The following is a 17,694-nucleotide window of genomic DNA, read 5'->3' as shown; positions in this document are numbered from 1 at the left end:
GCAGCAGTGTTATGAGGGATGGAGTGTTATGGCTGGGGGAAGGGGAGAAGAGTGGGATGGAGCAAATGGCAGAAGGGAGAACAGTGTGAAAGAAATCAACAGTGGAGAAACAGAAAGAATAGATAGAGGGAGTAAGGAGTAAGCGAGAGGAAGATGAGGGAAAATAGGAAGCAGGGGGGGAAGAGAAGACAGCTGGAATTGAGTGTCTGAGGCCAAACATGTTGGAGGGCTCAGATTGTGAAATGAGAGAAACTGGAGTCACTGTTTCCGTTTGTCTGTGCCTTCCTGCTTCCCTCCTCTCTTTTAATAAAAAAAAAAAATATATATATATATATATATATATATATATATATATATATATATATATATATATATATATATTTTTTTTACCTCTGCTGTCTACCTTTATTTTTTTCAGTATTGCTTATACTGAAGTCGTCCTCCCTTGCATCTATCTCCTTTATTCCCTCTTCCGCTGTTCGCCTGCCTGTTTCTTTCATTTCCTAACATCTATTCATTGATCAGCCCACCTGTTTTTATCTATCTATCAGTCTGTTTGTCTGTCTGCTCAGGTCCATGCACACTTTGATCAAATAACACAGCTAATATTTTCAGCCCACCCCAAACTGCATCGGCTTGCTCCCCTCCTTCAGTATCCCCTGTTCACTTAAATGTGACTAATTAAGGTAAAGCTCGTTAACACTGTACATCAATTAGTCTTTAACGAGATCAGAGATTACAGTGCCTCCTTCTCTGCCGGGTCCCGCGTGGTTTTGATGGGCCCAATGATAAAAACGCCGCTAATGAACACACAGCTCGGGTCAGATGCAGGGACAACATGGGACAACAAATGTTCACAAACACATGTTTTTTACACACACACACACACACACACACACACACACACACACACACACACACACACACACACACACACACACATATATAGTATATGTATAAACATTAATCACATTTACTAAACTGACCCTGCTTTTGGCAGTGCATCGTATTCTTCGAGAGAAAGAGAGCGGGAAACGTAGGTGTCTCTCGATGATGAATAGATTCTGAAAATGGAAACGTAAAGTGTTAATTTAAAAATGAGCCGCAAATGTTTGCTTTGGGAGAGCTGGAGCGACACTTGACGGCATCCTGCTCTCTCCTCAGCCATGCATTTCTACAGGAAGCCGTCTCTCGTCTCCACGGTTACGGTAACCACGGATATTTCCGTCCACTTACAACTACGGTCATGTACAGTTACCAGGGAAAACCCTCTTAGAGTCCCATTGCTTCTTAAAAAAACATATTGTGTGATTGAATCAGAGGGTATTTAATTAAAAAGAAAAACAAAACAACAAAAAAACATTTTCTTTACTTTCCACCGAAGCTACAGCTGCAGGCTCTTTACACACACCAGTAACCACAGTGTGATTTACAATGTAAGAGTACAACCTCCGACTAATTAGATTAGATGTCATGAGCTCAGATTCTTTTTGTTTTTATGCAGACACCTGATGAGAAACATTGCACTGGTGCCTTAAAGGCACCTATTTGATAATGCTCATCTTTATGGATTTGATTTAAATTATGGTTTATCTAATGACAGGTATAATGAAAAAAATAAAAAAGATCAACACGAACAAGTTTAGTGTTAAATGTTTCAGTGTTAAAATGAAACATTTTCATTTAAACAAAGTATTTTATAAAATACTATTTAGCCTGCAAGCAATATAGTGAGCAAGATGTGAGCAAATATGAATAAATCATTTTTGAATGAACACAAATATGTTCTAAACAGATACAGATATAGATCTGAATAAGCTTTTTCGACAGGTATAACCCACATTTATTAGAAAAGATTGCTAACACAAATAGGAATAAATGTATTCATGTAGTTGTGACCAAATATTATAGCAAATGATGTATCTAAAGTAAAGGATTGTCAGACTCAGAATTCGCAGACAGTACCCTTTAGTACCTGTTTCCTTTAAGACATGCAAAGTCAACACCCACAACTGATGCTCATGCTGTAACACAGGGCAACGTGTAATGCTACCCTGATCTTCACTCACATACACATTCCTGCAGATCAGCCAGTCATGTGACAGGATAGCATAAAATAATAATATAATAAATCTTAAAAATAATAGTAGATATTATATCATAAAATTTTGGGTAAAATTCACATCAACCATCAGAATAAATAAAGAATTCATCTCTGATTTTGACCATGGTATGACTGGTTTAAGTATAATTGCCCATCTGGATTTTCACTCAGAACAGTCGAGAAACACGAAAAACATCCTGCAGGTTCTGGATCCTGAAATGCCTTGCTGATGAGAGAGGTCAGTGGAGAATAGACAGACTGGTTCCAGCTGACAGGAAAACTATAGTAATTCAAATAACCACCCTGTACAATTGTGGTGAGCAGAAATGCACATGTCGAACATTGAGCCAGGTTAGCTACAACAGCAGAAGACCATATCCTGCTCGTTTTCTGTCAGATAAGAGCAGAATGCTGAAGTTGCAAAGGGGCACACAATCAGCAACACTGGGCACTTGAAGATTAGAAAACCGTAGCATGGTCTGATGAATCTGGATTTCTGCTGAGGCCCACCAATGTTAGATGCAAAATTTGGCACCAAAAAAATAAATCAATGGACTCAACCAGTCCTGGCTGGAAAGGATGAAGTAATGGTGTGGGGAATGTTTTTTGCCACACTTTGGACCAGTAATAGCAATCAATTATCACTTGACTGATCCTTGCATGACCACAATTTACCATCTTCTAAAACACTAATTTATCATTCAGACTGGTTCTTCAACAATGAGTTCAGTGTTTTTCAGGAGCCTTCCAAGCCGCCCAGTATGAATCCAGTAACGCTTTTTTGGGATGTGGTAGAATGGGAGATTTACCGAATTTACACTTAAGAAATGTGAAGGAACTGCCTGATGTAGACATTGTCCAGAGGCTGGAAACCTTTTGGAATCCATGTCAAGCAAATTTGAGGCTCTGTTGTATTAATACAGTATTAATCTAGTTTTAATATAGAGTGATTGACAGTGGTGAGATAGTAATTTTCTATATAAATAGAAGCACCATATACAGTATATATATATATATATATATATATATATATATATATATATATATATATATATATATATATACATATATATACGCCTGCTTATTCATGCAACTATCCATTCGGCCAGCAAACCATGTGATAACAATGAATTGCATAAAATCGTGCAGCAACAGTTCAAGAGCTGCAGCTGGATGTCCACAACAAATGGAAAAGGAAAACAATGGACTGGCTTACATATTTCAGAAACTGATGTGATGGGATTTTCACACTCAACAGCCTCTACAGATTATACAGTATGGTGTTAGGGGAAAAAATCCACAGAGTGGCAGCTTTACGGGTGAACACGCCTTGTTGATGAGAAAGAGGAAAATAGCCAGCCTGTTTTAAGCTGTAGACAGGAAGTCAACAGTCAGTTTAAATAATCACCCTTTATAACCACGAAGAACAGAAAAGCATTTCAAAAGTCAAAGTCAAAATATGAGGCAGACAGGCTTCAACAGAAGAATAGACAACATTAGCTTCCACTTCACTGAATCAGCAGTAGCACAGGATCACCTTAACCTGACATTAGAACATAAAAAAAATCTCCTAGACTAAGTGAATAAAAAATAACCTTTATTTGATAAATATATGTATAATTTATAGGTGTGTGTATATGCAATGGTCAGGTCACAAGATTGTCTAGTTTTCCTAAAAGCACCTGATAGAAACACTACTCAGAGAGAAGCTGGAGTATGGGGTTGAGTCTACAGGCAATGATTTGCAAAAAAAAAATATATATAAAAATGTATTTGTCGTATTGCTATCGAGTTCCAAAATATACATTTCTAACTACATACATCCTAAAAAGTGTGTGGTTTAATTTGATTGTTTGTAAAGAATAAAAATAGAATCATCATTGTTTAAGCTTTTATTCATAGTCTTGGCTGTTACAGACCGATTATTTCTGCACATTGAGGAGATTTTTGTCCTTTTACTGTTATCTCAGTTTTTTACGGTTATCCTAGTGGTTTTGATGAATTTGTGACAAAAAGTATTGACTGTAAATTTAGAATAAAATAATAATAATTAATATATACACACAGTTCACGGTTTACAGTTCAGAATGTACCTTGGGTTTTAAAGGAAATGTAAAATTGCTTGTTGTTTTCCATTAACACTGTTTATTATTATTATTATTATTATTATTATTATTATTATTATTAATAACACTTGTAAACATCAAAAGTTTACATTTTAAATCAGTTTAAAATAATGCATGTTTGGGTTAAATAAAAATGTTTATATATAAAAATAAAATAGAATAAATCAAATTCACGTAATACATTATTTTATTATATTGATTAAATTGAGTATTAGATTAAGGCACAAATTAAATTTATTAAATTGAATTAAATCCATGGAAAATTGTTATTAAATAGTTTATATTTGTTAGACCCCATGTGGGTAATACAGATGTGTATATAAATGTGTGTGCGCTTTACATTTTATATCTATTTTCGAACGATATGTTCTGCTTAACTGTTCTACTTTTTTCAGCATACTTTGAGAAATGTCTCCATTCCTTCCATCCTTCATTCATTTATTTACTCTATATATACTGTATATCTTAATTGGTGTTGAGGATTTGCATAAATGCACCTGACCACGGTTTCCTGGAAAGCTGAACCTGTACAATGTTTCATAGATCTCCTACATTCTGTTCTTTTTTATTTGCTCATTGATATTAATAGCTACTCTCCTTCCTGTGCACATGCAGGACTTACACCATTCTCTTTGATCTGGCCGTTATGGCATGCCTTTAACAATGTCACTTCCTTTTGTTAATATGCAGATCCAAGAGTACACGTGAAAAAAAGAAAAAAGCCTGTAAGCCAGATTGCTCGGTGCGAATGAATAACGCAGTGAGGTTGCAGTGCAGGGTATTCAGTCTCCTGTGTGTCAGAATGTTAATCGCGCTTGTCAGAAACGCACGTGTCGGATCAAAGGTTCCTTTGACGGTTTCCTTGTTATGATAATGACACCGCCGTGTGGTCATTGACCTTTAATAATGACCATGTCCAACAAAGTGTTGTATTTCTTCGGAGCACCGCCCTAACACGAACTAAGATATATGTCACAAAGCGAGTGTAAGTGTGTGTATGTGTGTGAGACTTTCCTAGTGTGTTTTGGTATCATGCTGGATTGGGGTTAATGTATTTGCAGTATGTCACTTAACATATGTGTAAATGTGTCTGCAGGGTACAGTGTTTGTAAAATCTTTTAACATGTATAAATATGTATGTGCGTTTGTTTGTGTGTGAACAAATACATCTGGTTTTAAACATGCATATGCTAAATTACATGGGAGCCTCCATCCATGCAGGTGTATTGGTATTTGTGTGTGCATGACATGGAAGGTACACCGAAAGCTGACATCTGTCTTTGTGTGTATGTGTGTTGATGTGCACAGTGTGAATCCGGTCTCTTTCTTGGCACCCGGTGTGTGTAAGGATATAGCAGATGTTGTGTGAATGCATATGTGTGTGTGTGTGTGTGTGTGTGTGTGTGTGTGTGTGTGTGTGTGTGTGTGTTGTGTGTGTGGGTGCATGTCGGAATTTTAAATAGACGCATGGTATCAGTGGCCGAAACTGATCAAAGAGAGCAAGTGGGTCTGGGTTTATGTGAGGGGTTTCCCACCTGGCCTGCTTTTTTGTGAAGTGTGTATGTGTGTATGTGTGTGGAGGGGGATTAAAAAATACAAAAGAATACCTACGGTCTGTACAATCACTCTGATTTGATCAATCTGTTTATGTGTGTTGATCCGATCCACAGCTTCTCCTGACATTCTTCTAAAAGTTGCTGTATGTTGTGCAAAATTGTCCAAAATTGGATAAATACTCGAAAGGTATTTACTGAAATATAGATTTTTTTTTAAATGTCTTGAGTTTAGAAAAAAGGAATGAATTCAAAATGGCCAAATGGAATAGAAAAGCTTGATTTAATACAACAAAATATTTTCCACTGACTAGACTGGTATATGATCAACATTTCAGATATTTTTTTTTACACTTTTCTGGGGCTGGGAAGTTTTACAAAGCATTGTAGCTGCTGCAACTAGGGCACAAAACTATGTATACACTGTGTGTATGTACTGTTTTTGATTTGAAAAAACAAATCTCGCACTGAAAAACAAAATGCAAATTGTGATATTTATAATATGTAATGTTAAAAGTAGGCAGCTTTTCATTGTTTGAGTGCACACAAAAAATAAAATAAAATTAGAAAATTACATTTATAATTTCCTCTACTCATTTAACCACAATAGTGTAGTGATCAAAATCTTACAATACTAAATATGATGTAAAATGCACAGTTTGTCCAATCTACCATCCTAAACTGTAAATATAATTGGATTTTTATTGCCAGTCTTTTCTTAGGTTGAAATGTCCAATCTGGAACCGTTTGCAAAAATCATAAATATTATGATACAAACTAAGGAAACATATTCAGAAATCAGAGATCGCAGACTATCTGGTAGAACATGGTGCATGGCTGGGCAGGATGAGATGTGGTTTTGAAGGGTTGCTCTGCAATTAGTGTTGGAAGACTTTGTGCACAGATTACCATTGTAAGAAGAGGACATGTGTCAGACTTCCATTTACTGTCAGTCTCTTGTTGCTTTTAAAAAGCACATAGTGATCCATATTAACTAATAGTAGTGAAGCCAAAATGTTGGATGGAATCACTGATGGATTATGTGCTGATGGCTGACCAGTTATTTTACATTCTTTGTGTTCAAGAGTCCCACAAATCCATACAACTCAAAGTCAAGAAAATGCCAAGAAACTATAAATGAAGCATATTCTAAATATTTAAAATTTTAAGCAAAAATAGTTTTAAACCTACATTTAACCTAGTTATTTTTCATTTACAAAACAAACAACGAATGAATGCAATGTACCGGGACCTTGGTATGTATTAGTGTTAATTATTTATTATGTTGGATGAGCTGTCACTATACAAATATTAGTGTTTAAAATGAGCGGATTGGAGAACGCATCCATGCTATGGAATAATCATTTACATTTTCTAATACGTCACACCACAACAATGCCGAATCTTGAATCTGATTGGTTAGATGGTGCCATTTTCTGACATTCATTTATAGAGGATTATAGTTAACAAGGTATAAAGGTATAATACACAATGTGGACAAAAGTTTGTGGACGCCTGACCATAAGATTCGTTTGTGCTTTTTGAACACCCCATTCCACATTTAGTCCCCATTTGATGTTATAATAACTTCCACTCTTCTGGGAAGGTATTCCACTAGATTTTGGAGTGCACATGTGGAGAATCGTGTCCATTCAGCCACAAGGATGTTAGTAAAGTCAAGCACTGATGTATAGTGAGGAGGCCTGGGGTGCAGTCAGTGTTCAAATTCATCCTAAGGGTGTTCAATAGGGTTGAGGTCAGAGCTCTGTAGCAGGCCAATCAAGATCTTCCATTCCAACCCATTAAAAACATATCTTTATGGAGCTGGATTTGTCATGCTGGAACACATTTGGGTCTTCATAGTTCAGGTGAAGGGAAGATGTAATGGTACTGCATCAAAAGACATCCCATACAATTGTATCCCTACAACTTCATTATAACAGTTACATAATAACTGGAAAAGTTAGGTGTCCCAATCTATATTGTGCATGTCAAGACAATAGTCGTGAATACATTTCCAGCCATCTCTTAGACAGTTAGATTTGCTGATGCTGGAAGTTGTAGAATCTGTATATTCTGTAAATAAGCAACAAGGAACTGTTACCAAAAGACAGAATTGCTTTTTTTTTATATATACAATTTTTGCAGAAATAACAAAACTAATCTAATCTTATAATGCAAAGCCACTCTTTTATCACAACTCAAAGATAAGATTTAATTACAGCTGCAGAATAAGGATACTGTGAAATTCAAGATTTTCACATTTGCTTTGCTTTCCTCAACCTTAAAATGCCATTCAGTTAAATTTATTTTTAATATGTTTTTATCTACAGATGGCCTGGAGCATGTTGTTTACATTTCTGTTCAGTATCACCCCGGATAGAATCCACATTCAAACCAGATTAAATTCATATATACTGTAAATAATCATTTTAAAAAGTCATTTTAAATTGGATCAAGAGAAAAGAAGCAAATCTAGCACTCAGATGTAAAATATTTAATTTCCAAATCATTTTGGAGCCTCTTTTTTGCTTGAAAAAAAAAACAATTTTCTTTTAGATTCATTAAAACAGAATGAGTATATTTAGCATTTAGGAGGTTTTCATGTTCTGTAGCCAAAATCATTATCATTCTTTGTGCCATTTAGCCCCTTGAGCCCTGTAAATGTATAGGACAGTAGGTCACTATGTTTATTTTTCTTTGCTAAAACAGTTATACAGTAATATATATAATAATAATACAAGAATATAATAATTCTTACCTACACAAGCTACACTATATACAATTTTTTGCACACGTGACTTTTCTGGCCATATCAAACTGTTGCCACAAAGTTGGAGTCATACTGGAGTCGATTGTATAGGATGTCTTTGGATATGGTACCATTAAATTTTCCCTTCACTTTAAATAGAAGACCCAATCCTGTTCCAGCATAATAATGACCCTGCATACAAAAGCAGTGGCCTGCTATAGAGTTCTGAAGTTAACCCTACTAAACACCTTTGGGATAAATCGGAATGCTGACTGCACCCCAGGCCTCCTCAACATACATCAATATCTAACTTTACTAATGCTCTTGTAGGTGAATGAGCACAAATGTCCACAAGAACATTTTAAAATCTAGTGGAAACATCTTCCCAGAAAAATAGAGTTTATTACAAGAGCAAATAAGTACTAAATGTCAAGTAAGACATATGATTTATTTCTTATCACCTTATAACAGCTACCAACAATTGTGGCTAAAGTCCTGTAGAGTGTGGAGGCCTGGGGTGTTGTCAGCAAATCAAATTCATCCCAAAAGTGTTCAGTAGGGTTGAAGTCAGAAATTGATAACAAGCCACTCAAGATCTTCCACTCCAATTCATTAAAATCATATGTTCATGGAGCTGGCTTTGAATTCCTAATTCAAGTGAAGGGAATATGTAATGCTACCACATCTGAAAACATCCTATACAACTGTGTGCCTCTAACTTTGTGGTAATAGTTTGTGAAAGAACCACATATGGCTGGAAAACTCAGGTACCCCAATACTTATGTCCATGTAGTGTATGTTTGTCAGTAAGGAAGCAGATTGAGCCTTTAATGGTTTAAATGTGCTCAAACTACAAACCACCTACTTTTACCACATGCAGCACAGACCTGTGAACTTAAAAGGAAGACCAGCTGTGTTGATGTTTGCCCACGAGCTCAGCAGACAGTCTAGCACCTACTGTAGCACCTAATGCCAAATAGCTGCACAGTGCTGATCCACCCCACCGAAGCTTGTTTTAAGCCAACTACCTGCTAATAGAGGTATTCGGGAAACCATTCATCATCGGCATGCTTCTGAAAAGCAGCCAGCTTTGTAAGAATTGAGCAGGAAAGAAAATGGGACACAGCAATGGATGTTTGTGAATGGGGCTGAGCAGAGGTGGATATGCAGCTCCTATTAGTGAAATTGCTACAGTTGAAATTTAGGAGTTGTGCTGTAACTGGAGGTCAAATGAAAGGCCCCTATACCATTTGAAAGGAACAAAACATGTTTAGAAATGAAGAGAATAGAAAAGAAAATTGTTTGGTTAAATGTAACAGAGTGAATGGAGGGTTGGAGAATTGGGAGAGTTGGCTTTTTATGGAGGTTGCAAATGTATTTTTAGATGCAAGGGAATTGAAAGAAACTTATTTTTTATGATATTTTTTAATGAAAGTTTTGTGTCTTTACCGAATAAGGTTTATTTTTATACAATGTTATTTTTGAGTGGGTCAAAGCAGCCTGTTGGATTAAATGGACTCTGTGAGACAAAGAGAGGCACAGCATGCTCAGATACTGGGCTTTACAGGGATGTGCTGTTTCACCACTCAAGTAGCTTTCAGAGCCGGAGATAGAGAGACAGAAAAGGAAAAAACTACTTCTAAATGGGTTGAGCATGAAGAGTCCTCAACTGCGCTAGTGAATCTAAACTGAGGAAAAAAGATTTGATAAAATCTTTTTAGCAGCCGTAAAACAGAGCAGCTATGATTCTTATATTTGACCATTGTGAGTGTACACAATTGAAAAAAGTTGTATTTTACTGAGTGATCTCAGAAATAAAAGAAAGTATCATACAGTGGCGGGCCGTGCATTTGGTAACTGGGTCTTCAGTGGTGACTTACCCAAACTTAATCCTCCTCTTAATACCCCCCACTATCACGTCGCAATTATAGAAACCATCAATACTATACAAAAACGCATATCACTTATGGAGTCCGAATACAATTTTACTAAAGCAAGAAACCCAGTTAAGACAACTCAAAACCTCTAAACTACCACCGCAACTCTGCATCTTCATCATCTGGAGCAGTTCAGAATAATAACATGACAAAAACATAAAAAATTAAAATAAAATACAACCATTTGACCAGAGATGCAAAGCTCCTCAGAGGCTGTAAGCCAGTTGTAACCCTCATAGGCACACGTATGCAAGTGGCGAACAAACCCTTTCCCGGGCTAAGGCAAGCTAGCTAGCTTCAGGGTTGGCTGACCTTTCCTCACGATGTCTAGCTTTTCTGGAAAAGTCTGCTTTGAAAATGGAATTTTAAGTATGTCAGAGACCAAATAAATTTCTCTTCCTCTGTCAGCCACTGTGGGCAAATAAAAAGAGTTTAACTCAGATGTATTAATGTGTGCAGAGCTACAGACGTGTTTTGCTAGTCGAACTTGGCTGTAACAGTTTTCTTCTGACCAACCAATCAGAGGACGGAAAAATGCTGACGCTATTCTGGGCCAGCTAGCTTAAATCTGATTGGTTAAAAAAACAGACCCATTGCTAATATTGTTTAAGGAACATCGGCCAGCACTACTGTGTGTGAAAGCCCTGGGCAGGTTAGATTGACATGGCAGCAAATAGAGGCTGAATCTGATTGGACTTAAAATCGAACATTCACATCCACGTACTGGAAGCAGTGCAGCCAGGGTAAACACTACAAAATAAAGAGAAAAAACTGTTGGGAATAAATTATTACAATTTCATGAAACAAATATTAGAATTTAGGTTGTAAATGTGGGTCAGTGCTTCTGATAGTGTTTAGGCGAGCAGAGATGGCCTTGCTGGCCCTGACAGCCCACCACTGGTATCATACAACAAGTACATTTTGTCACGTGTTAATTTTCAGAGTGTTTGATGCAGTAAATTCGAAATCCCTCAGAAGAAGTTACAGCGCCGTAATTTCCCTGAAATGTACCAATGTCAAAATGTATGAATTTCATTACTTTAATCAATGGTTGCTGAGTGATTTGGAAAAATCATCCAGAGCTCGGTGAGGAGAAGAGCAGGACTAACTTGAGAGGTGGTTATTAGTTATCATTTCACTGTTTTAGTGAGTGGAGCGAGCATCTGGGTAAAAGCACTACAGACGCAGGAGGAAGATAGTATATTGAGCGCTGTTACACCACTGCAATTATGTAATTCACCGAAGGTGATAAGATTACAACTGAGAGCCGTGGATATAGTCTGCTGGCTGGATCGCTGAAACTTATTTGCTTTAATATCTGACGTACCTAGCGTATATAGCATGATCGCATTGTGGCTTCCTGCAAATGCACTCTGAAGTACGTTTTGCACTAAGCTGGACAGAGCTTGTTCTTGAATAATGAATGAATGAATGATTTTGAAGTGTCTTACATAGTGGATTCTCGCTCGCTCGCTTTGCTGAAACTGCAAATCACAAGTGGTATCTCGAAAACGATGATGACAGACATCAGTGGTTAGCTGATTTTCTATTGTGGAATGAAGTTTAAAAAATAAGAAAGGGCAACAAAATTGCTTTTGGGTTTGCCTGGTAGATTATATATATAACACAGCATTTGCCCTGCTGCTTCGTACACTACGCTGTAATTGAAGTTCTGTGCATTATGCTTGTGTACCCCCTCACCCCCCCTTTTTTTAACCGTGTAACAGTGTATAAATAGTGCATTAACGTTCATGTACAGTGGAGTCGAAAAATTCAGGCTTTTGTTATTGCTGTCTGAGTACATAATTGATGGCATGGTCGTTTGTCAGATGAAGGAGTTGAGATAGCGGCGGTCATCAGGGTGTGGGCGCGATGCTTTATGACAGGTGTTTACACCCGCACTGTGGAGAGAGACCACAGTACCGCGGCACCCTGGCAGTTGTGCGCTGCTTGAGATCCGGTCATGCTGCCAGCCGTAACGAGCAGCAGGCGAATCAAGATCCAGACGGCCCGAGTGTGTGTGTGTGTGTGTGTGTGTGCGCGCATGTGCTTTCAGGTGTTTTACATTTGCATAATGCACATCAGCTTGAGCCTGTACAGTATGCATAAGATTATGTGTGTGTGTTTGTGTGTGTGTGTGTGTGTGTGTGTGCGTGCGTGCGTGTGTGTGTGTGTGTGCGCGCGCGAGTGTGCGTGCGAGTGTTTGCATGAGTGCCTGTGCGTCTCTGTAAGCTCATGCATGCATAATGTGTTTGTGCAATTCTATTTGTGTGTGTGTGTGCTTGTGTATGTGCCATACTTCTGCACAGGACTGTAACCCCCCTTCGCCCCACACGCACACACACACACACACACGCACGCACACACACACACACACACACACACACATGGTCACACACCCCACTTCAAAAATCAGTATGATCCATGCAGGCTATGCACATCTCCATGAATACTGAATATGATCAAAGTAAGAGCCAATTAGCTCCAAACTAGCCATGGAAAGTGAATCAGAAACTGGGGTGTGATATTACTGTTCTGACTGTGGACGGGTGGCTTTAAGCCTCATACAGCAATATGAAAGCATGAATTATTGATTATCGATGTACGAATAATGATGTAAATCTTATTACCTTTATTGCTGGGAGTATCATGCGTACGTGGTGCTTTCGATTTTAGCGTTTCAGAGTTTAGCCATTTGCAAGCCAAATGGCCAGGTAAAACCTTAATCATCGTTAGGGATCTGGCTATAATAGGATGCAGCTTGGAAAGCGTTAGATAATTGTATCATAAATGCCACGAATGGGTTCTGAATGACAATGATGTGGAATGACATTGGAAAGTGTCACAAGCCATGTTACATGATTAGAATTGATATTATGTTGGTCATTCACCAGTAGTGGAACTCACAATGGCCAAACTTGCAAGGTATTACACTATTTTTATTCCGCATATATATATATATATATATATATATATATATATATATATATATATATATATATATATATATATATATATATATTCAATACTAGTGATGTTTGGCTATGTGAAATAAACATACATGATATGGACAAGTATTGGGACACCTGGATTTTCCAGCCATATGTGGTGCTTCCCCAAAGTGTTACCAGGTAGCTGGAGGCACACAATTGTATAAGATGTCTTTGGATGTGGCAGCATTAAAATTTCAATTGAACTAGGAGAGCCAAACCTGTTCTAGCGTGACAATGCCTCTCTGCACAAAGCCAGCTCCATGAGGATATGGTTTACATGGTTTGGATTGAAAGAAATTGAGTGGCCTGCTATAGAGCTTTGACCTCAACTATATTGAACACCTTTGGGATAAATCGTAACACAAACAACAAATGAAAGGTGACAAAATGGAATGTTTAGAAAACACATTGAAATCTTAGGGTCAGTTGTCCACAAACCTACGCCTATATAGTGTACGTAAATGTTGTTGCTTTTTATTTGTCTTAACAAATCATTGGTCTGGAAATTATCTACTAAGACTATAAGAATGAACTTCTCAGATAAGAGCTTTTCCCCCAAACAGTTCATGGCAGCAAAAGTAATACAAGCAAAGGATAGAACAGGAGTCTCAGGTGCATTTGTTTTATTTATGCAAATTTCCTGACCAATGATTTCTTGTTTAGACATTAAAACCTTCATCTTTTTCCATTTTAAGCTTGGTTATGGATCTCTGTAAACATCTTTTTGGAGGGCTGTTTGAAGCAATATATAGTCAGTGTCTTGAGTATAAAAAAATGTTCGTATTCATAATGTTTTATTTTTGAATCATCAGGTGTTGGCTAAATACTTGCATATTTGCCATTGGGCTTCCAAATTACCTGCTAGGCCTCTTATTATATCTGCTTTGCAAAATGATTTGTGGTTTATATTTTCTTCGGTTCAACTTTTTAGGATTTGTACATTTATTTATCAACATTTAATACCCCTCGCTGTCAGTACTCAGCTAATTATTCATGCAATTATCACGTGGCAGCTAATCATGTGGCAGCAGTGTAATTTATAAAACCTGCAGGTACAGCTACCAGATAGGCTGGTTAAAATCGTTTAGATTCTGTCCAGTGAACAACAGTTTCTAGTGATCTGGCAAAACATACAGTCATTGAGCAGCAGTTTTTCAAGACACAAATGCCTTGTTGATGAGACAAATCAGAGGAGAATGGCCAGACAACTATGAGCTGAGAGGACGGTGACAGTAATTCAAATTACCACTCTTTAAATCCACAGCAAGCAGAGATGCATAGTGAGCGGAAAGCACAAAATATCAAACTTTGATGCAGATGGCCTTCAACAGCAGAAAACCACATTCGGTTCCATACTTGTCAGCCAAGAACAGGATTCTGAGGCCAATATTAAACATAGGCTCACTGGTAGTGCACAGCTGTAGACTGGAAAACAAGAAGGGGATATTTTTTAGTCTTCACCTGTACATTTTCACTGAGCATGTGCTCATGATTAGCTCCCTGTTCTTGGATGACAAGAGTGGAACATATTGTGGTTATTTGCTGTTGAAGGCCACCCACCGCAAGGTTTGTAATACTGGGATATAGAGTTACTGTAGATCCCCTGTCAGCTCCAACCAGTTTGACCATTTCTCTTTGACCTCTCTCATAAACAAGCATTTCTGCCTCTAAAACTGCTCTGTTTTTATTGCTTTTCAGTTAAGACTCTGAACTCTTAAGTATAAAAAGCTTTTTTTTTTTTTTCAAGACAGATCACATATTTTTTTCTATTCTGGTGTTTGCGGTGAACATTAACATTAAATGTTGGAGTTCAAGAAATGTGCATATTTGCTAATATTGTTCAGAGTAAATGCAACACACACTATATAAACAAAAGATTGTGGATGCCTGGCCATAAGATTTGTATGTGCTTTTTGAACAGCTGATTCCACATTAAGTCCTCATTTGCTGGTCTAATAACCTCCACTCTTCTGAAAATATATTCCCCTAGATTCTTGTTTTGGACATTTACTCGCATTTTATTTTTCATTATCACAATTATCACGCACTGTCCTGTTTGTCTTGCACTGTCTTGTGTTGTCTTTGCAGGAACGTTGTTTCATTTCACTGTGTACTGCGTCAGCTACTGTATATATGGTTGAAATTACAATAAAATCTTCTTGACTTGACAATGATTTGAAATAGTTTTAGATCTGACAATCATTGTAGGTTTTTTAAATCAGAATTTTCAGCTTTTATTTCTTGGTTTGTAAATGTACAGAGGCTGAAATTTCATCACATTATAGTTCATCCATAATTTTTGTTTTAATGTGTTATTCTGAAGAGAAGTGGTGTGTCTACAGTTATGTTAACGAGGATTTCTTTCAACCGCTTAGTGTGTCTCGTCAATCCAATTCTGGTTATAAAGTACTTCCATGTCTTACACATATACACTCAAACAAACCAATAGCATAGTTTGTGTGTGTAGGCCACACACGTTCACACAGCCTGGCAATCAGCCTTTCTTTCAGTTCTTTCCCCTCTCTTGATATTTAATTCATATACTGTAGCTCTCTCTTTTCATGTTTGCCTCTTTATTAGTCATTAGTACTGTACTTAACCCTTACAGACAAACATTTTTTAATAGTTTTTATTTTTGTTGCCACCCCATCTTTCCTTCAATACCTCAATAAGTTCAAGCATGGAGAAAACATAAACAACAAAGGGGTAGGATACAGATGAAAGTGTAGGAATAATATATTGTTGTGTGTGCTTGTGTGTGTAAGAGAGAGAGAGAGAGAGAGAGAGAGAGAGAGAGAGAGAGTGTGTGTGTGTGTGATGTGTTAGTATGCCACTGTGTGTGAGAGTGTCTTATTTTGTGTGTGCGGGTGTGTGTGTATGTACGTGTATGCTTGTGTTTGTGTGACAGAGGATTTAATTAATATTATTTACTTGCCTTAATAACCCTGGGTGTAATCATACATACCCTGCTTGTAGATTTATGCCCCCCAACACACATACACATACACGTCTTCTTCTAGCACAGCTATATCTGTCTATCAGTTTTGGTCTATTTCTCAGTTTCTATTTTCTCCTCAGTATTGCTCTATTTCATTCAGTGGCCTAAATAGTTTATTTAATTTTTTTTTCTTTCTCTGGTGTACTTTTATGTTACTTATCTTTTTTGTTTTATTTCCAGCCAGTCAGTGCTCTTCAAGAACCCCTTGTCAGCTAGATCAGTGGTCCTCAACCTTTTTTGCGCCACGGACCGGATTCATGTCGGACAATATTTTCACGGACCGGTTAGATGTGGCGGATAAATACAAAAAAAAATTCTAAATATAATTATAAATGTCATTCCACTGTGTTGTGTTTTGTTCATTTTGCTAGCTTGAGGGTTTTAATTTAGAGGTTATGTATTACCGGCTGGAGCAGCCCCTTTAAAAAAGTAGCAGATGGAGGTAAGACATGTGACCGAGGCAAGCATCTTGACATGCATCAAGAGTGAGTCATAGACAGATGTGGATTTTTCAAAATAAAACATTGTTTAAAATCAGATAAAAAAATAAAACGGAAATTATGTAAGTTATGTATTCTTTCTGTGCGGCACGGTACCAATTGATCCACGGACTGGTGACGGTCCGCGGCCCAGGGGTTGGGGACCACTGAGCAAATATTATTCTAATCATTGTTTTATTTTCTCCTCCATTTTGCTTTATTTCTTTCACTTTCTCTTTCTTAGGTGTTCACTAGATTGCACCTCCTGTTGCTCCGCTTCTCCTGCTCTCTTTTCTGTTGCCATGGTCACAGTACCTGCCTTCCCTCTCCTGTTGGCCCTGGTGGAATGGGTGGGGCCGGTCACCACCTCCCCTCACCTCTTGCTCCGCCCCCGAGAACGTGAGCGAGACCAGGTGGCGCCGATGCACTTTAACATCGCGGTGATCCATGCGGGCTCTGTGGCTCAGGACGAGGCGGGAGTGGCAGCGGCCGGAGGCAGGGTCCTGTATCCAGGCTTTGGCCGAGTGCACAGCAGCTTCGGGGAGAGCGTTGTCACCAAGTGGGGTTATGTTAACGTCATCTGGCTTCAGGTGGGCTAGAGAGCTTGGGTTGCATTCTGAGACAGAGACTGAATGTGAAATGGTAAAAAGTCAGACGCTGACAGCCACATTTTAATATGTTGGTTTATTTTTTTAAATGTATGAGTGTACATGCAGAAGTGTAGATTGATGTAAATTTAATTGAGAATACTG

The 17,694-nt window shown here is 37.7% G+C and overlaps 1 protein-coding gene across 2 annotated transcripts in view; it reads left to right on the top strand.

Annotated features, from left to right (window-relative positions):
• LOC124385196 (glutamate receptor ionotropic, NMDA 2D) overlaps positions 1 to 17,694 on the top strand; it is a 76,737-nt gene that overhangs the window by 2,293 nt on the left and 56,750 nt on the right. For both annotated transcript variants that reach the window (XM_046848361.1, XM_046848360.1), the window contains exon 2: positions 17,187 to 17,532. In XM_046848361.1, coding sequence (XP_046704317.1) covers positions 17,245 to 17,532 — 288 coding nt within the window. In that variant the 5' untranslated portion in view covers positions 17,187 to 17,244. The remainder of the gene's footprint in view (positions 1 to 17,186; positions 17,533 to 17,694) is intronic.

The sequence above is a fragment of the Silurus meridionalis genome, chromosome 4 (assembly GCF_014805685.1).
Source record: "Silurus meridionalis isolate SWU-2019-XX chromosome 4, ASM1480568v1, whole genome shotgun sequence".
NCBI classification, from domain to species: Eukaryota; Metazoa; Chordata; class Actinopteri; order Siluriformes; family Siluridae; genus Silurus; species Silurus meridionalis.
This window is presented reverse-complemented; position numbering and strand designations above follow the sequence as displayed.